This window comes from Vanessa atalanta, chromosome 19 (assembly GCF_905147765.1).
Source record: "Vanessa atalanta chromosome 19, ilVanAtal1.2, whole genome shotgun sequence".
Classification (NCBI taxonomy): Eukaryota; Metazoa; Arthropoda; class Insecta; order Lepidoptera; family Nymphalidae; genus Vanessa; species Vanessa atalanta.
This window is the reverse complement of record NC_061889.1, coordinates 511,723-531,976: the sequence shown is the minus strand read 5'-3', so window position 1 is coordinate 531,976 and position 20,254 is coordinate 511,723. Positions and strand designations below refer to the sequence as shown.

The 20,254-nt window shown below is 33.0% G+C and overlaps 2 protein-coding genes across 3 annotated transcripts; both read left to right on the top strand.

Moving 5' to 3' along the window:
- The first annotated feature begins 71 nt into the window (after window positions 1-71).
- Window positions 72-10,086, top strand: LOC125071396. 2 transcript variants are annotated; one of them, XM_047681621.1, is made up of 9 exons: window positions 72-148; window positions 788-910; window positions 1,089-1,202; window positions 1,800-1,919; window positions 2,152-2,315; window positions 7,591-7,709; window positions 7,961-8,072; window positions 9,256-9,389; window positions 9,747-10,086. In XM_047681621.1, exons 2-9 carry the CDS (start codon window positions 795-797, stop codon window positions 9,891-9,893), a joined length of 1,026 nt encoding a protein of 341 aa, XP_047537577.1. In that variant the 5' UTR covers window positions 72-148; window positions 788-794; the 3' UTR covers window positions 9,894-10,086. The 2 variants fall into 2 exon arrangements, with proteins under 2 accessions (XP_047537577.1, XP_047537576.1); XM_047681620.1 differs by having other exon boundaries at window positions 2,152-2,324.
- A 4,403-nt stretch (window positions 10,087-14,489) lies between these two features.
- Window positions 14,490-18,978, top strand: LOC125071290 (protein jagunal). The gene is made up of 4 exons (XM_047681468.1): window positions 14,490-14,746; window positions 15,296-15,437; window positions 16,283-16,507; window positions 17,429-18,978. The coding sequence occupies exons 1-4, from the start codon at window positions 14,658-14,660 to the stop codon at window positions 17,558-17,560; spliced, it is 588 nt and encodes a 195-aa protein (XP_047537424.1). The 5' UTR covers window positions 14,490-14,657; the 3' UTR covers window positions 17,561-18,978.
- Window positions 18,979-20,254: the final 1,276 nt, after the last annotated feature.

The following is a 20,254-nucleotide window of genomic DNA, read 5'->3' as shown; positions in this document are numbered from 1 at the left end:
ATTGCGTTAATGTCTAAACCACCATAACCAATAATGCACATACGAAATAATTAAAATAAATTCAATAAAATGGTTCTAAATCTAAAATAAATGTTAATGCAGCAAAACAAACTACTAATTTTCGAAATCATATTCAATATAAAATTAGGTAAGTATTTGAAAGACGTTTAAATTAATTCCGATAAGTGTTCATCTAATTTTAAGAACTTCATCTAAAATCAGTAATCTGCAGTAATAAAATTGAGGAAAACATACAATTATCATCTCTAAGCAGTGAATAAATGAGTTTCCCGCTTTTTAAACTCCGTAACGGATTTTAATGTGGCTATTATCAATAAAGGAAGATTTTATATGCATATTAAAGAAAAGTCGCGCAGTTCAACTTAGCTAGTCGGAAAAAACTAGAATTTTCTTCATATGTTTCTCTTCAATCTATAAGTTTTGTTGAGACCTAATATTATTTACCTCTTAAAAATAAAGTGTACATGGTTCTATGTACCTGATGGTAAGTGGCCAATTCAGGACATAGACATTGGTAATTTAAAGAAATATTAACCATTCCGCATATCAACAATTCGCCTAAAACCTTGGGAACTATGATTCCTTCCAAGCCGGAACATAGCAATACCAAGTATTACTGCTTAGCGATGGAATGGAATACATGACGGTGGCACCCAGATCTATTAAACGTCTACTTAACTAGTAGGTAGAGCTGAACAAAAGACAGTATTTAATTTAAATTAGTTAATAATATTGTAATATATTATGGTATAATTCCTTCGATTAGCTCAACTATGGACAGCGGAAGTTCCGGCCGGCAGTCGCGCCTGTTGGGAAGATTGCTCGGTAAACTACGCGGCGAGCATCGATACTCGACTCTCGATAAAAACTTCTCATTTACATCAACTGGGTAATTAATATTTGCGGGTCCCATTAATTCTACTAGTAATTAAATTATTTTGCTTTCGATACCAATGCTCCGCATTTTTGTTTGGCACACAACAAATACAACAACAACAATTAAATAATTCTTATATTTAATAAATACTTGTAATGAGCATTTAGAACAATATTTTTCGATTTTATAGCATGAGTGAAAGTATAGGTTGTGGGAGCAACGAAGATACTGATACTGCACAACAAGCCGACGTATCCAGCGGTACCATTGACGATGCACAGTTTGCTGCTAATATTGACCTCAGGTTTGTTAATTTATAATCTGTGGGGCTGTTACAGTTCTAGCGTAGCAACTGTTGCTATCAAATGAAATAAAAAAAATATGAATCAGTATTATGGACCTATGCAGTAGCATACATTACCAGTCTGTAGATTTCCCATGCTGGGCTAAGGCCTCCTCTCCCTTTGAGGTGAAGGTTTGGAGCATATTCCACCGCTCCAATGCGGGTTGGTGGAATGCAAGTAGTACTCCATAATACTGGTTTATCGAATGCAACATTTACCAATCCGCAACAAATATTTGATAGCAACAGTTGCTAGGCTATCACCATAATAGCCCCACTGCAACCTCCATATTAATAGTATTGTTACTTGGACCGCATGCAATGATAACAGCGTGTTAACTCCACACTGCTAGACAAAGATCTCTCTAGATATGAGTATATACATATAGGACATAGTTGCCCTTTTTTCAGACGCTCGAGTGAACATACAAGTGATATTCGTGTAAATTCAAAATACAATTTCTTTACTCGTTAAAAAATACAAAAACAGCGACATAATTGTATCAACGTTATTATACATACATATAATTATGTATTTGATATGAATAATACTTCAAGGTATGGCGGCCAGTATTTGACTCCAGAACAGTTGCCTGAATTTTGCAACCAGCTTCACCATTTAGTTGAAGTTATTAGAAACATACAATCTTATGCTAAAGTCACCGACGAGTATCCAAGGTTGGTAGTGCTTTTTTCATGTAATCCAACTAATATACGAATTTCATTTAACAGTAATTATATTGCCTTAACAGCCATTTTAGTAACTACTACCATTTTAGTAACTACTAGAATATTTTATATAAATTAACCGCAATAAGCAATAATCAAGTTGCTTAAAAAATAATTAACATATTTTTTAAGCTTTGGGAGTGGAAATCGTTAAGGCACTGTCAATTATTGGTTTCCTTAGCGAACTAGAGCGTCGTTTAGAGTGTGAAGCTCGCGAAGTGGTTGCGCTCGCTCGTGAAGTGCGCAACGCTCGAGACTCGGCGTCGCGGACGCGCTTGCAGCGCCGCGCGTTGCGTTCTCAGCGCGCGCAGATGATTGCTCATCTCGCTAAGCTGAGGGAGGCTGGTAAAGACAGTGTGTTGTTTTATCGTTATTACTTATATTTATGTTTTATGATACACTATGCAAATTGGATTAATGTTTATATGTATTACAGTACGAAGTTACGTTAAATTCATAATTATATCGTTCTTACCGATTTCGATACGGCGGCTATTCTCAATAGCACACACTATTCCTCCATTCTTATAGACCGTGGGAACGGTGAATTTGACCTGACCGAAAAGACTTCATGAAGGGAAATGGGGTAGGTATAATAAGACACGTCTGCACTGTTTGACAATGTTTTTAATAATGAATATTAAATAATCAAGTAAAGCTGTTCGTTGATTGAATGAGTGGTGAGCGAATGTGAATGAGTGAAAGATTGAATAATATAATGAAAGAGAAATCTATTATGTATAGAGGCTTGAATTTTTGTATATTCCAACAGTCCCCCTCAAAAATACAAGTTAATATAATATAACAATACCATAACATAATTTCTTTCATTACTCATTTTTACAAATAAAATACTAACTATTTAGTTACATAAACCATAGTTTTATTTATTAAATAAACTCATTCCTTCATTTACTTGATTAACACAAAACATGAATTATTTTTCAAAACAAATTTAAATTCTTTCTTAATTCTATAAATCTCTTGGAGGGTATCGCTTTTGTGAACATGTCAGCTAGTTGATTTCCTGTGGAAATAGGTTCTAGCTTTATTATTTGATTAGCGATTTGTTCCCTAATAAAATGATATTTTATATCTATGTGCTTAGATTTTTTGTGATTTGTGGGGTTATTGGCAATACATATACAACTATTATTGTCTTCAAATATTACAATAGGCTCTGTTATTTGTATAGAAATACTATTTAACAATGACCTTATCCAGACTGCTTCTCTCACAGCCTCAAAGAGAGCCATGTATTCAGCTTCCGTTGAAGAGACGGCGACAGTATTTTGTTTTCGTGTGGTCCACGAAATTGTACAATTATTAAAAGCCTTAAACAAATAGCCAGTTGTACTTTTTCTGTCGTTCTCGTCACCTCCCCAGTCGGAATCTGCATACCCACTTATTATCTCTTTATATTCAGATTTTTTATAAACCAATTTTAAATTAATTGTACCTTTAATGTATCGTAAGAGATGTTTTAAATATTTCCACAACTCTTCGTTATTTTTAGATTGATATCTACTTAATATATTAATACAAGCACAAATATCTGGCCTTGTGCAAAGCATTGCATACATAAGGCATCCTATAACATTTTTACAAGGTGCATCATAGTGAGTGTCTGAATTTAAAGCTACAAAATTGATTTTAGAAGGAAAAGGTGAATTCGATGGATTACAATCTTTCATAGAAAATTTATTTAGAACATTTTGCAAATATGTTGTTTGATCTAAAGAAATTGTATTAGTTGTTCTTTGAATTCTAATACCAAGAAATAGTTTTAAGTCCTTCAAATCAGTCATTTGAAATTTTTGCATTAAACTGTTTTTAAACGCTTGTAATAAATTACTATTTTTAGTAGTAATAATTAAATCATCAACGTACAGAACTATATACACGTTTTTATCTATACAATTTTTATCTAATATGTACAGACAAGGATCTAATTCAGAGTTCTTAAAACCCATTTCCTTGAGAATGAGATCGAACCGTGCATACCAACACCTGGACGACTGCTTTAGGCCATATAATGTTTTATTCAATTTACAAACCTGGTTATTACTTGCTAAAATACCTTCCGGTACTTCCATATAAATATTTTCTTTCAATATACCATTTAGAAACGCGGTTTTAACGTCCATGTGGTGTAAATGTAAATCAAACTGATTTGCCAGTGCTAATATAAATCTAAAAGTAGTTATCCGAGCCACTGGTGCGAACGTTTCGTGATAGTCTTGTAAATACTCTTGAGTGAAACCTCGAGCAACCAACCGAGCTTTATAACGTGTAGGTTCACCAAATTCATTATTTTTAATTGTAAATACCCACTTGCAACTTATAATATTAACATTTTTCGGTCTAATAACTAATGTCCACGTTTGGTTGCTTCGAAGCGACTCAATTTCATCCTGTATAGCGTTCAACCACTTATCAGAATCGTGCCTATCGAAAATATTCTTATATGATGTAGGTAAAGATTGCGTATCATTAAAAAGAGATAAAAATAAATCAGGATCGTGCATTTGCTTATAATTCTTTGGGGGTAATTCTCGAATTCTTTCGCTACGTCTTAAATTAGTGGTATTCGATGAACCGTCCAACGAATTGTCATTAAAAGAATCTTGTTGTTGATCTATTTTTAGCTTTGCCGAATCAATTTCGGGCTTACTAAATTTTGAAAGGGTTTCAATGTTGTCACTACTGCTACGTGTAGGGCGTGATTTTTCAAAGTTTAACTCGTCAAAAATAACATCGCGAGCTATAAAAACTTGATTATTTTCGATATTGAATAATCTATAACCGTTTGCATCGTAACCGATCAATATTGACTTGAAAGATTTCTCATCAAATTTAGTTTTTCTAGCTTTGTTATGAACGTATGCAGTAGATCCAAACATTTTTAAATGATTTATTTTCGGCCTTTTACCATGCCACATTTCGTATGGTGTTTTATTTATCAGAGTTTTAGTGGGTAGTATGTTAATTAAATAAGTAGCTGTTAAAACAGCTTCACCCCAAAATATTTTATTTAATTTCGCACTTGTAACCAATGTTCGAGCCATTTCGGTTAATGTACGATTCATTCTTTCTGATACACCATTTTGTTGTGGGGTGTAAGGAACCGTTAAATGATACATTATCCCTTTGTCAACACAAAATTCTTTGAATTCGTTTGAAAGATACTCTCGGCCATTATCGCAATATAAATTAACAACTTTAGAATTAAATAAATTTTCACATTTTGTTACGTAGTCTTTCATACATTTATATGCTTCAGATTTAGAATGCATCAAATACGTTACTGTATAATGAGTAAAATCGTCAATAAAAGTAATAAAATAATTTTTATCATCAAATGTAGGTGGTGTAATAGGACCACAAATATCGGAATGAACTATAAAAAGTGGCCTATTTCTGACTGATTTATCTTTTGATTTTGCAAAGGGCAACCGCGACTGTTTACCAAGTATGCAAGACTCACATAATGTATCATTAGGCATAATATCATTAATTAGGTAACTATCATCAATTAAGTTTTTTAGAATGTTAAATTTATTTTTGTTTAAGTGACCTAGACGCTTATGCCATAGTTCGTAAGATGTAGAAGTTTGAGACAAATTTAAATTATGTTGAGATCGCGTATGCACTTGAAAAACTAATTTAAATAAATTATTACTGATAACACTCGATACTAAACACTTGATACTATTGTTAATATAAACACTGTTATTTTTAAATATAACAACCATACCTCCTTGTTGAATACGATATACAGATATTAAATTACATGGCACGTCCGGCGCATATAATACATTATTAATCGCCCCTTGAAAACCTAAATTAGTAGTGACATTTATTGTACCTTTACCAAACGCTTGAATGCTTTCATTGTTCTTAGCTATACCAATTTTAATCGGTATTGTGAAGTCTGAGTAGGAAGAAAATAATTCCTTACTATTTACAACGTGGTCAGTTGCACCCGAATCTAAAATGAAAACAATATTATTAATATGATATTTATAAGAATTTGACAACTTACACGTTGAAAACATAAATGCGAAACTGTCCTCGTTATCGTTTCTGATTTGCAAAGCGCTCGCAGCTGCTGTTTTACTGCCGCTACTACCTCCATTTTGTTGTAACTTTTTGAAAAATCGACAATCCTTCTTCATATGATTTCGTCGTCCACAATAATCACAATATAATTTTGAAATTTTATATGATGAATTTCCGGTGTATGACTTCTTTTTATAATAATTATATGATTTCCTTTTATCGAATCCAATTTTGTTCTGCGATTTGAATTTATTCGTTAATGTATGTAAAACTTTGAGTTCTGTCGTCGTGGTATTCTTTAGTTTGACTTCGTGATCTAGAAGACGAGTTTTTACAAAAGATAGATGCAATTGTTCCTCTCCAAGTGTTTCCAGTGCCGTTATAACACCATCGTATGATGTGGGTAGAGTTAAAAGTAAATGTGATATTTTATCCATCTCATCCAATTTTGCACCAGCCGATATTAATTCAGTAATGATATTATCGAAATTGTTAAAATGTTCGAATAGTGTCACATCTGGCTGTAGTTTCATATTAAGTAACTGTTTACGTAAAGCCAATTGAGTCGCTAAGCTCCTCCGCTCATATACTTTGTCTAGTTCGGCCATTATGGATTTTGCAGTAGAAGAACCTCTTGCAAAGCTTAAAAATGTGTCACCCAAGTAATCTACAATCGTACCTTTTGCTAGCATATTCTTCTTAATCCACTCATTATCTGGTATTGGTGGTGGTTCTTCGTCAATAACAGGCAATAACTACATTTCTTCTAGTAGTGACCTTATACGAAACTTCCAAGTACTATAGCGATCACCGTTAAATTGTTGTATATTTCTTTTACTTCGCGAATCCATTTTGAGTAACACTTTTACTATTAATTTTAATTATTTAAACAACTTTAAACATGACCTGGGCCCATAACCTGAAGGGAAATGGGGTAGGTATAATAAGACACGTCTGCACTGTTTGACAATGTTTTTAATAATGAATATTAAATAATCAAGTAAAGCTGTTCGTTGATTGAATGAGTGGTGAGCGAATGTGAATGAGTGAAAGATTGAATAATATAATGAAAGAGAAATCTATTATGTATAGAGGCTTGAATTTTTGTATATTCCAACACTTCAAATGCATAACCAGTGGCAGTACGTGCTTTCCGATCTTTATGTTGGTATATTGACAATTCGAGTGGCAAACCGCAGTTCAAGCCCATAAAAAGATTAGATTTTTCTAACGAAAAATTTTCAGTAAATGTCTGGCGTCTGGATGTTGGAATTGTGTACACTCCCGTGCCTCGGAAAGCACTTAAAGGTCTGTACCTACTGTTTTCGGTCGTGTCGGATTTGCCGTCCCATCGGATAACGAGAATGATTCAGTGAATAGTGTGATCCTGTGTCTGTGCACACACTAAAATATATCCTGCGTAATATCGGGCATAATCGGTCAGGACGGCATCATTGGTATATTAAAATATATTAGTTATTATCTGCGTACGTAATTCACGAGTACTTTTTTGCATATCACATACTTGAATTTAAATTGAGAAGATAATCTGTATTAGAGGTACGTGAACTTGAGAACTCAATAAGGTTGTCGGATCGCAAACTCTATAAAAGCTGGGAGGCGTTACGTGACAACAATGATTCAGCTGCGTTTGAGCCGTTGCTGGAGGAGATCAAGGTCAGTATCCTAATGCCTTTTGAGACTGTATTATGTAAGTTGTATTTTTAAAAAGCTGATGTAGATTTTCATGATTTATGACTAGAATCTTGCACATTTTAACACAATTGCTAGCTTTATTAATTTAAAGACAGATACATTTTAATCAATATCATAGATAAAATACTTCGAAGATAATGGACTTTATGATAGTTTGGTTTTGGTAAAATATAAAATGACCATTTATAATATCTCGTTTTAACTAATAATAGAATAAGCAAGCCGCCTTGGACTGTCTCATTCGCTTGATAGAGAATCGACGAAAAAGCATCCCACTAGCCCGCGCGCCGCATCCCCTGCCTCCTCCTCCCGGAGAAGATGAAGGTATGGTATATAGTTTTGTCAAACGGGCAATACAAGTAAGTATTACAATGGTTTTGAGGTCACACTGGCGTTCCTATTGTTTTTTATTTTTAACCGTGAACCGTTCAACATTCAAATAGCTTTTTTGTGCCGTGTTTTGTTTGGGTATTAATTCTGTGTACGTCATATATGTCGTAGATCTTGGTCGATTGAAAGTTACCGATAAATATACCGCGCAAAAGTTTTACATCTCCTGTGCGGATTTTTTTCGGCTCCGTATTCAAAGTCAAGTACAAGTCTCAAAGTCAAAGTCAAAGTCAAAAATCTTAATTCAATATAGAAGTGTTTGCACTTGCTTATTGATTGTCAAAAATCTACCACCGGTTCGGAATTTAGCACCTCGGACCTGAGAAGAACCGGCGAAAGAAACTCAGCGGGATATATTTTTTTTAACCATTTTCCATGTAGGTACAATGATAAGTATATTTTAGTTGTTTGAAACAGCCTGGAGGCGATCATTTCATTCCCAAGGTGTGCAGTCAACTAAAAAGTCATTAGTGTTGTAATATCCTTTAGCACACAAACGCTCTTTAACGACTCTTTTGAATTTTATAATTGAATAATTTTGAACGTTTTCTGGGATCCTGTTGTAAAAACGTATACATTGCCCCAAAAAAGAGTTACTAACCCTGTGTAATCGGGTACTTGGAGTAACAAGTTTATTCTTGTTCCTAGTGTTAATAGAATGTACGTCACAATTTCTGGGAAAATCATTTATGTTTTTGCGTACATACATAACATTATCAAAAACAAATTGAGAAGCGACAGTCATTATTTTAATTTCTTTAAATTTACCTCTTCTCAAAGTGAAAGTCAAGTCAAAGTAAGAAAAATCTTTATACAATATATACCTAAGCGTTACACTTGGTCATTGATAATCAAAAATCTACGACAGGTAAAAAAAAAACAAAACAGCTCGGACCTGAGAAGAACCGGTGAAAGAACCGAAATAATTCACAATTATTTATATGTTCTGTATGATAACATTAAATATATTTTTTCGTTATTTGAAACAGCATGTTCAACACAACATATCAAGCACTGAATTATTAGTCGACAGAATGATTACATCTCGATTTCTGCATTTATTCTCTACGTGTTGCTTAATATTCCAATGTAAATAAAAAATATACCAATCTTTCAGATGTTGTCCATATAGGTGGTATTAGAAAACGGCAAGACACACGTCGTAACAACAAGAGAAGAAGGAAGGAATCATCACGGGAGCCGAGGTCTATGCCGCTATCTGGAGAGCCTAGTCATCATAGTCCTCAGCAGGTAGGTTCTTTAAAATAAGTTGCGTGACTGCCCAGAGTTTAGGATTCTAAGAAATAATGCATCAAAAGCAACATCCAATTATCTTCACTAAAGCACTATGTCATATTTCTGTATTTACACTGGCTTACTCAGCCGTAAATCCATTACTATACTATATATAACAGCTGCTTGCCCCGACTTTGTACGGGTATAATTCAAACAAAGATATCCCATATCCCTTATAGTTGATTATCCAAATATCCCTTTTGAGTGGAAACTTACGTTATAAATAAAAATATGAAATAAACCTGTGTCCTGATTTTCATATTTCTACACTCAGTATTTTTGTTTTTATAAGAAGATTTATTTTATCTCTAGGTGACGTTGTATATTCAAGGACCAGGGGTAGTGTCAGAGAGCACGTCCCGGTTCCGTGCGGGCAGCGCTGGAGCCGTCACTCTAGGATCACTTGAACTGCCCACACCGGCTAGTGTGCGAGATATACTCTTTTTTACCACCGACTGATAATAACATAATGTGTAATGGGACAGAAATTATGAATTTTCTTTCAAAATCAGGTAGTTAATTTAGGCTTGGGTAGCAGATTTACTGAATCTGAATGTTTTATAATTAAAAAAAGAGGTTCCATGTACTAAACGGAAATGTAGACTTAATATTTCATATGTAACGATATTAATGAATATGTAAAGCAATTACGAAAAAAAATTAGGATTATATTTTTACTGAAAAAATTGACTAGCTGTTTAGTCATTGTGGAATCATATGTAGTTCATAATTTTATTACCGTTACTACATACTCCAATATATTTCAATAAATGTTTTAACGATATATTGGGTTAAATTTTCCTGTATAATAAAGTAACGACTGCGTAATACCTGTGTATATGTATATTTAAACTAAAAATGTTACTTAATTACATGCGGACATAAGCAGTTCCAAGCAATATATAAATAATATAATATTACCATATATTATTTATATATTATTTTAAACTGAAAAAAAAATGTCAGTGTTGGCCACGTCTTCCAAGAAGACGACAAGCTCGCGAAGTCCAGCGAAGATCTGCTGATGTTTAGTAAAAATATAAAATAACGCCAAAATGTATAAAAATAAAATGTAAAAAGGCACGGGCAACTGTGAGCCCGTGGATGTTGTATATTAAATTAAAAAAAAGCAGTTCCAAGACATAAAAAAATTCCAGGAGGTACATATTTGTTTCCTCATAAAACACATAATCACAACTTGTCATACTGTGTATGCCCTCTGCTAATATTCTCGTTTTATTCTCCTTTAAGGGGTTATAATATAGAAAATGCCAAGGCGTGTCTATTTAGAAGTAATTATGGTATTCCATTTACTTAATTTTTATAGTGACGACCCGTAAATGTCTAACTGTTGGCTAAGGAATCCTCTTACCTTTAATATGTTGTCTTGAATTTGGATCTTATTCACTAGGTTGCAGGTAAAGTAAACATACCTACGGTTTTTTTTTCTACGAAGAGAAGACTAGATTCTAAGTTCCGAACCGGTGGTAGCTTTACATATAAACCTGACTGGCTGAATGACGATTCCAAAGGGCTAATAAAAAGCCTTCTCGTATAAAGAAAATTTTGATTTAAGATGACTATGTCCTTACAAAAAAACCTACTGTAAAAAAACATAAGATACCTCTACCTAAGTAATTTTCACGAACACGATGTTTTTTTTATACGAACCGTTTATTAAAAAAATATAAAAAAACGTTCATTCAATAAACTACCACAGTAAGCAAGACAGTAAGGCTTTATTATTAGAAATATTACATAAAGTAAATCATAATATGTATTATATTATTTTATTAAATACATGTGCTCTCGATATATGTGATGCGGTAATCACGCCTTCTTTTCATCTGCGTTTGCCGACGAAGCTGCTGGCTCAGCAGGTTTAGCGACTGCTTCAGACTGGTCGGGCTTTGCCTAAATCATAACACACATATTTATTGGGTATATATTATGTATTAGACTTATCTAACACAGTGGTTCTGAGTTCTTGATTTGCGAAACAATAAAACTATTAAAATTAATATTAAGAAAAAAAACAGATCGTATCATAAAAATAAAATATTTTAAAATAGAAGTTATCTTCGACAAAATGCCCATAATAATTGTGTTCTTATTATTATTTAATAACTTTAGAAAGAGTTTTTGTTTGTGAATTGTGAGAAAACCTATATAAAATGATAATGATTTAACGTAAGATCAGCACGTTAAGTCACGCACCACAACACTATAACATTAACAGTCGGTAATTTTCCCACTGCTGGGCTAAGGCTCCTTTGAGGAGAAGGTTTGGAGCAAATTATCACCACGCTGCTCCAATGCGGCAGAATTTCGTTGAAATTAAACACATGCATACCTTACGATGTTTTCCTTCACCACCGAGCACGAAATTAATTATAAACAAAAATTAAACACATGAAAATTCATTGGTGTTTGAACCCGCGATCATCGGTAAAAATGCACGCGTCCTAACTACTGGGCTATCATTTGTTGATCAACAAAAAAGTAGCTTCAATTTGGACGAAAGTCTGTTCAGATTACTCAAATCGCCTTCGATTTAGCCGTTAATCGATCGCGTGAACGCCATATTTGTCCAAATTTTAAGATTATTAGTGAAGTTATGATGTTTGTATTTCACATATTTGGTTATAAGGTTAGAATTTCTCACTCATATATAACGAGAATATTTAGTTGATCATATTAATGTTCCGCGAACTATATCAAATCAATTACAGACTACAATTATCCTCGCAGTTCATGCCATGTTTTTAATAATGATTCAATTAAAAATCTTTATTGTACCGAATGTTGCGCAATTAATTGAATTATATTGTACACTTTGAGGCATCGATGATAACACATGACTTATATTTAATCTACTCTTTGAGATTACTGTTACCGGTACACCAAGATTTTTAAGTCAAAAGCCAAGCCAAAAAATATATGCAGCACTCAGATGGCATGTATTCTACGCAGTAGCTAACTGAATCGATTCGAGTCTGGAGCGCCAGAACCTTACTTTTTTTATTTAATTCTTATTGTAAAACTCTATTGGTGCGAGTTTATCAGAAATCTAGCTATTTTGAATTTTATTTTGATACGGAGTTTAGAAATAGCATAACTATCACACTTGAAGCAGAAATTTATAACGCCTATGCTGCTCAGAGAATTATTTCTCCCTAATCGGATATGGTAGCGAAATTAACCGCCTATTTTTAGATGATGCGTTAACCTGCTACTGATTCTGGACATCACTTCCGCAAGAAATGCTTCACAGTAAATATTTTTTACAAGATTCACATGTTCATCCTATCATCGATGTTTGTTAAGTTTAAGAAAAGATTTATTATTTTTGGTCTTTATTGTTTCATTTTTATGTTAATTTTAGAAATAGAATACTGTATCAGTAATTTTGTTTTTTTATAAATTTCATTTAATATAGAGATATAGTACATACATACAATATTTGATAGTGCTCTAAATAGCCATGAAAGAGTATGTTCTATGGGGGGGGGGGGGGGGCATTGGAGATTCTGTAGTAATGATCAGTATATAGTGTAACTAAACCAGACTAAGAACTAAATAGTGATATTTATACAATTTCATTATTACCTCTGGTACGGCATGCGATGAGGCTTCAACAGCGACCGCTGCTGGTACAACCTCGGCTTCTTTCTTCTCTTCATCCGGAACCGGGGCTGAACAGCTGAACTAGAGATTGAACAACAAAAAAAAATGGCTTGTTGTATTTGTTCCACCGTCCAAAAAAGGTCATCATCATTGAACATAAAAAACCTAATAAATATATTTAAAAAAAAAACTTTTTTATCAATGGTCTTCATATGAGAAGTTTTGGAGATTATAAAACCGCATTGCTCTACGGGTAGGTGGGTACCTAAGTAACAGTTTTCAGCCGATTTTTAATGATACAAGCACTTTTAAATCATAATTGTATAAAGTTACCTAGATAATTAAAATTAAAACTGCAACCATTTCGAATTTTTCCGCAGAAGAACCAGCAAGAGACTTGGTAAACACTTTTAGACCATTTATTAACTCTTGAGTCATTATTAAGTACATAATTAAATTTTGATGAATCTGTCTAATACTCAAAGAGTTATAATTACTTGCATTTTATCAAATACATATAATTTTTGTTTGATATGAATGCACCAATTTATCACATTAGTATTTTTTTTCTTTTATTACAGGTGGCAAACGAGCAAAACTAATAAACTAATCATTGCAACAAATATTAAAGGCTCCTTTACCTGTACCGCCACAAACGCGAACATCGCAACAATCGCTAATAGCTTCATGTTTCTCGTAAAAATAATGTATGAATGAAAGACAAAGAGCTAGCAAGCCTTATATAAACGCGCAAATAGGTCCGACTGAATCAAAATAAAGGCTGCGTTTTAATCAATAAGCCTCGTGTTTATAAAACAACGTCGAAACAATTAAAATCGTTATCGATCTTTCATTTCATATGCCAATTTAGCCGTATTATATACATGGAAGTTTTAAGTATCAAGACCGATCAAATTTAATTAAGAGATACGAGACTATTAAACGGGTTTTTGCTATATTTATAGGCATTAAGTAATTGCCACCGAGATTAAAAGCAAAACAAAATTTAAAAAATAAATTTAATCATGAATCATTACTATAGAGATATAAGTTTTAAATTTTCAAGCCATGATCAAAGACATCATTATTTCTAATCGAAGTTTATTATGTAATAGGTACCTAGGAATATTTATTTAATAAATATGTATAAAATAACAACAATGTCAAAGCAGAGTTATAACTCCTTATCTACAGAAAGTTATGTAAACGTAATAAGATGTGCGGGGACAATTTCTAACGGCAACATTAACAATTTAATATCTAGATTATAGGTCTTCGACTTATTTTATGTTAAGAGAACATAAGTGTTTGATTTTAGGTTTTATCAAATTTACTCGCAAGAATGATGTATGTACTGAAAATGTTATTAATTATTATACGCCTTATTTCTAAACGTACACATGTCAACCTTGAGACGTTGGCATTTTTGGCATGTCAGTTCGCCAGCTCAATTTCGTTTGGCAGATGTGAAATTGTGATGGATTGATTGAAAATAATTAAATATAAACAGATACATCTGTATATACGGCCTAGTACTAATTGTAGTACTTCTAGGGAGTTATTTATATTACTTAATAAGTGAAGTTAATTTAAAAAATGGCTTCTAGAGGCGGTATTATGGTGACAGGTACGAATGGAGCTGATTACGAGCACAGGGAAAAAATAGCGGCTCAGTATCAAATAAGGTGAGCTTTGGGATTATTTTTACGTGTGTTGGGCGCTGGCTAACTCTATGTTCAGAGTAAATGTGACACGCGACATTTCGTCAATAGCCGTCAAATTATTTTTAGACAAAAGCTTGGTCGTGGACGGTTTGGCGCCATTCATTCGAATTATATATTATGAAAGTTCGTATTATTTTCCTATTTGTTAGTTAAAAATCCATAAAAATGACTAATTCAATCGGCAAGTGTGATAACCTTATAAGACTTATAAAACTTTCACAAAACAGTACTTACCCAGACACAAAAAACATAAATTTATAAAATAATGTTCAATAATTTAAATAACTATTCAACTATATCTTATTTCTTAAATTAACAATTTTATAAATATATTAAGCCATCATAGGTGAGCTAATATTAATATTGTCTTACTATTTCCATAAAGTTTTCAAGTTTAAAGCCGTAGATAATAACTTACCTTAAAATGGCCTCATTATGCTGTCCCTGTAATGATCCCTAATATAATCCCTAATAGTATTTATATTTAATTGATTAAATTTTGTTTTTCAGTGCACTAAACAAATCTCGTCTCAAGTACTGTGTGTTTTTTCACCATTTACTGTTCCTGACGATGATGGCCAAACTTTCAGCAGACATCCTGGACAAGCTGGATATATTCATACTCGAAATAGAAGAGCTACAGATCCCACAAGTAATTGTGTATTTCACTTAACTTTCATAAGTAAAAATTTAAAATAACTAATAAAGTATCAGAAACACATACATAGAATTGTATTTTAAGTAAAACCATGCTATTAATATTTGTATTAAAATATTTTTTTATACATGAACTCGATATGGATGCTATTTACTTACTAGCTGAACCTGTGGCATTACCGGTGCAATATTTATTAAAATTTACCTATAGCACACAAACCGTCCCATCACCTTTTCCCAGGATTCATACTATCTCTATACCAAATTTAATCTAAATTGGTTTAGCTGTTAAAGCTTGAAGAGGTAACAGACATGAGTTAATTTCACATGTATAATATCAGTATTGAACAGTGAATAGCCACTTTCATAATACATAGTTATTTACACTATGTAAAAAAACTGACGATTATTGTATAAAAATATATAAGCAGTTGAAACTGAACCAAGTCAGTATATACTTCAGGTGCAGTTATTTGTTTTGTTTACATGTAATTCAGTACTGTTACTTGAGGCTTTAAATGTTTGCGATGTTGATATAAAACTTGTGAGAGAAACTCAGAGATTTTATATATAAATACTCTATATATACGATACATACTCTGTAACTGAACTCCTAAACTGTTGGACCAATTTCATGAATTTTTTGGGTATTTGAGTGGGTCCCTGGATGTTTTCAATTAGATTGAGTAGGTCAGTAGTGTTGCTATGATTGAAAAGTAAATAAAAAATCTTTTTCATCAAGTTTAAGTCAGGACCGTCAGTATGCTATATATTTGTCAACAAACGGTTATTGAATAACAATTATGTGTGTGTTTTGAACAATTATTATGTATTTTACAGCCACTCTGGTGGGAGTATATCTGGTGTCTATCTCTGCTTCTCTCATTTCTGGGACTGTCAGCAATCAAACGAAACAATGTAAAGAACCTCCGTCGGTACATATATGGCATTATGGCTATAGGACTGGGGCCGTTGTTGTATTGTGTGATATACTACTGTGGGGATGTGTACCAGTATCTAACATTAGATGAAGATGAGGACGATGATGATATACAAATGTGGCAGGTAGGTTACCATTTATTTTTTAAAAATTGGTAGGTGAACATTCATGTAGATGATCTGATGGTGAGTGGATCGCTAATTATTGACATTGGATCTGTAAAAAATTAATATGATAAGAGGCAAAATAAGATCTCTAGACCTCTGAATCCAGCTCTGACTAGAAAGTTTTGACGGCCAGGATCAACGATTTTACGTGTTTTCCGAGGCATGGGAATGTAAACATTGTCAACTTTCAGTAACCAGGCCACTAGTTAGAGGTGGCTATTCAAGTAGCTCATTTGCCCGAAAAAAAGAAACTGGTTTGGTTTTTTAGTCAATCCTCATTTAATCTATTGCCAAATATTGCATACGTTGTGATGCCAGTGCAATCAGAGACACAACTTCTTAGAGACAAAGACAACAGAGAGATAACGTCTTAGTTCCCAAGGTTGGCATGCATTGACCGATAAGAATGGTTTCCGCTTAGTGTTGGTCTATGGGTATGAATAGTCCCTTAAAATCCATTTCAATATTACATATATGTCCTCGTGCAACTTTCTAGAGATAAGAGAAGCGTCAAGCGTTATTCCATCTTGAAATAACGTTTGAGTGTGTTCTGTGTTCGATTTGCATTTGTTGCCTAGGAAATAACATTTCCCAAGACATTAGTGGTTGCCATGGAAAGAACGGTTGTAACGATTCTAAGTAAATGGACTGATTCAAAAAAACGAACTCACTGCCGTTAATAATTAATAAATGGTCATTAGAGAATTCACTTCTAAAGATGTCTGATGACGTCGACGTACACGAGAAAGATTACCAAGCTGGACCCTCTTATAGCCTATTCCAATGGAAGTAGGAAAAAAGATAAACAAACCTTAGTTTTAAGTATTTCATGCGATTTGCTTAATAACTCAGTGCTAATAGTACAATTGTATTTTCCAGGGCTACCCCTACGGACTGCTGTGGTATGCTTTCGTCCTCCTCGCGTCGCAAGTGCACTTCTTCCAGCTGTATTTCTCCTACAACCTGCTCAAGGCGTGGCGGGCGCGGGGTGCGTACAGGAAAACCGACTAAAACCTCTCTGTAATAAGGTTCTATTTCCTGTGTGAAAACAGTTTTAGGGTTATGTTTTTTTACTTGTTGTCTATTTATCTCTCATTTCTGTTTCTTTGTTATGAATTTTTATATTGACATTTTTTTTTAAATTAATTTATTGTAGGTATTTAATTTAGACACGGATCAAAGGGTACAGAGGTGACATTCGGCTTAAGTATGTACCATTGAACAGTTTATTTGCAAATTGTATACGGAACAATTTTTTTTTTACTAAAATTTTGTAAGAATTTTTGATTGGATTGTAAATGATAAAACATCGCAAATAAACTTGCCATTCCTCACACAAAACTTACATACAATTTGTTATTGCAATATATTGGTTTATACTACCTTGTGATTTTGAGCAAACACTACTGGGTAAGTACCACCCACACATATTTTTCACCACCGAGCAGAGGACTTAATATTGTTGTATTCTGGTTTGAAGGGAGAGCAAGCCAGGGTCACACAGGGTCACAGGGACATAACAGCTTGTTTTTTATGTTGCTTGTGCATTGGCGATGCAAAGGATGGTACCACAATGCCAACCTTTAAGCGGTGATGACTATTTACCAGATGGTCCACCATTACCATCAAATGCTACAGTAAAATACCTTATAAAATTTCTGTACAATTAGTAAATGTATGGTATGGGCGCTATTGCTGTGACTTAATTTAAACTATAACAAATAAATGAACTTGCATTTGCATCTCAGCATATCCATAATTTAAACATGTAAAAAATTAAGTTGCTCGATGAAAATACCCTTAAAAATGTAGTACTTCTAGCGGCCTATATCTATTTAGACTACATAAAACTATTGCGTTTTCGTATTGAATAATAATAAATGTTTGTAGACTTATTTAATACAGAATTTATTACAAAATAAAGATTATGCCACTCTTAACAACAACTACAATTGAAACTTATACAAATGAAATCGTAATGTCACAATAATTTACATTCTTTAAAAACTTTAAAAATTGTTACCTAGTTATTTATAGTTTTGGATACATTGAAGTACGTTGTATTAGTACTGTTTTAATTTATCGAAACATCGATGGAAAATAATAATGGCAGATATAAACATTTATGATATTACATAGTACTCTCACTGCCACATGTCCGAGTGAATTTTGTTTGTTAATATAGCTTTTTTTTTAAAAGACAGATTATATTAAACGTTGAATTATAATGACACATTGTAAATATAAATTAGTGTATAACAATATTTTATGTATGTACTTAAAAGAAATTGAATAAAAAAAAAATGTATTTATCAACGTCTATTTTAGATAAAAATATTAGAAACTTTATATATGTGTACTGCAAGCAAGTCATAGCTATAGTTACCTAAGTGTACTCAGTGTGTAATATAATAAACATTTGAATCTAGTTTCTATAAATTATTTATATATAATTCTCCTATCGAAACAATTATTGATATCTTCATGAATACTTAAGAGTAATAAAATAAAAAAAGGTAAAATCTACTTTTTGTTGTTGTGGTGGATTGGGGATGACTAATGTGATTGGGCGAGATGGCCCAGTGGATAGAACGGGTGCATCTTAACCGATGATCGGGTTCAAACTCAATCAAGCACCGCTGAATTTTTATGTGCTTAATTTGTATTTATAATTCATCTCGTGCTCGGCGGTGAAGGAAAACATCGTGAGGAAACCTGCATGTGACTAATTTTAATGAAATTCTGTCACATGTATATCCACCAACCCGCATTGAAGCATCTTGGTGGAATATGCTCTAAGCCTTCTCAAAGGGAGAGGAGGCCTTAGCCCAGCTGTGGGAAATTTACAGGCTGTTAATGTAATGTCCTTGGGCAATGTCGCAAAGTGACTCATTATCTTTGAACGTTAAATTAATGTTAAGAATATATCATTAAATCTTTAGTAGTGAGTAGTAAAATTGTCCATGTTCAGATTTATCTATTAAATTTTTTGGAAATATATGAATTAGTAAAAAATAGTAAAATTGTCTATGTCGAAATCTCATTGTCTTTGATTAGTATCTATAATGACAGTACGCCAGAAGGTTATAGTATGAGTAGCGTCTATTCCGAATAACATCTTTTATTATATTCATCTTTAAACAAGACTTACATCTGGTAATTTTTGAACGCATTTTGGGGTATTATATTATCCCGTGAAAGATTTACTAACCCTTTTACTCGTCTAATAGGACCAGGTTTGTTTTTCGTATTAATAAATATTATAAGTGTCACAATATCTAGGAAATACTCTTACGTTTTACAAACATTACAATATTATCAATCACATTGAGAAGTAAAGTCAATATTGTTTTGCTATAAAAATATAATTCATCAAAAGAAAGTCCAGATTATAGATTCCACTAGTTGCTCTTCTGCAGGATTTAATATCGGGTGCATAATCTTAAAGAATGCCATGTCCATGGTAGGTGATTAAAACGATATTACTATTTCAGAGAGATCATTGTCTACGTCGATATTTTATACCAAAAGTTGAGGGGGGGTTTGCAAATGGGTCACCTGATTGTAAGTGGTAAATATTTTGTATAAGCTTAATACCAGCATCGATTGCAACGTTACATTTAAAATTACAAATTGTTAAAAAAAAAAACAACTTTTATAGACCAGATCAGTAACCTTTTCGTGTACCTTCTCCTAGTTTCAGAG

Excerpts from the sequence above, each read along its gene's own strand:
- LOC125071396 (XM_047681620.1), top strand. The coding sequence starts at position 795 with ATGGACAGCGGAAGTTCCGGCCGGCAGTCGCGCCTGTTGGGAAGATTG. Across the intron at positions 911-1,088 it reads TTCTCATTTACATCAACTGG|CATGAGTGAAAGTATAGGTT; the intron begins GTAATTAATATT and ends TCGATTTTATAG. Across the intron at positions 1,203-1,799 it reads GCTGCTAATATTGACCTCAG|GTATGGCGGCCAGTATTTGA; the intron begins GTTTGTTAATTT and ends TAATACTTCAAG.
- LOC125071290 (XM_047681468.1), top strand. The coding sequence starts at position 14,658 with ATGGCTTCTAGAGGCGGTATTATGGTGACAGGTACGAATGGAGCTGAT. Across the intron at positions 14,747-15,295 it reads GCGGCTCAGTATCAAATAAG|TGCACTAAACAAATCTCGTC; the intron begins GTGAGCTTTGGG and ends TTTGTTTTTCAG. Across the intron at positions 15,438-16,282 it reads AAGAGCTACAGATCCCACAA|CCACTCTGGTGGGAGTATAT; the intron begins GTAATTGTGTAT and ends TGTATTTTACAG.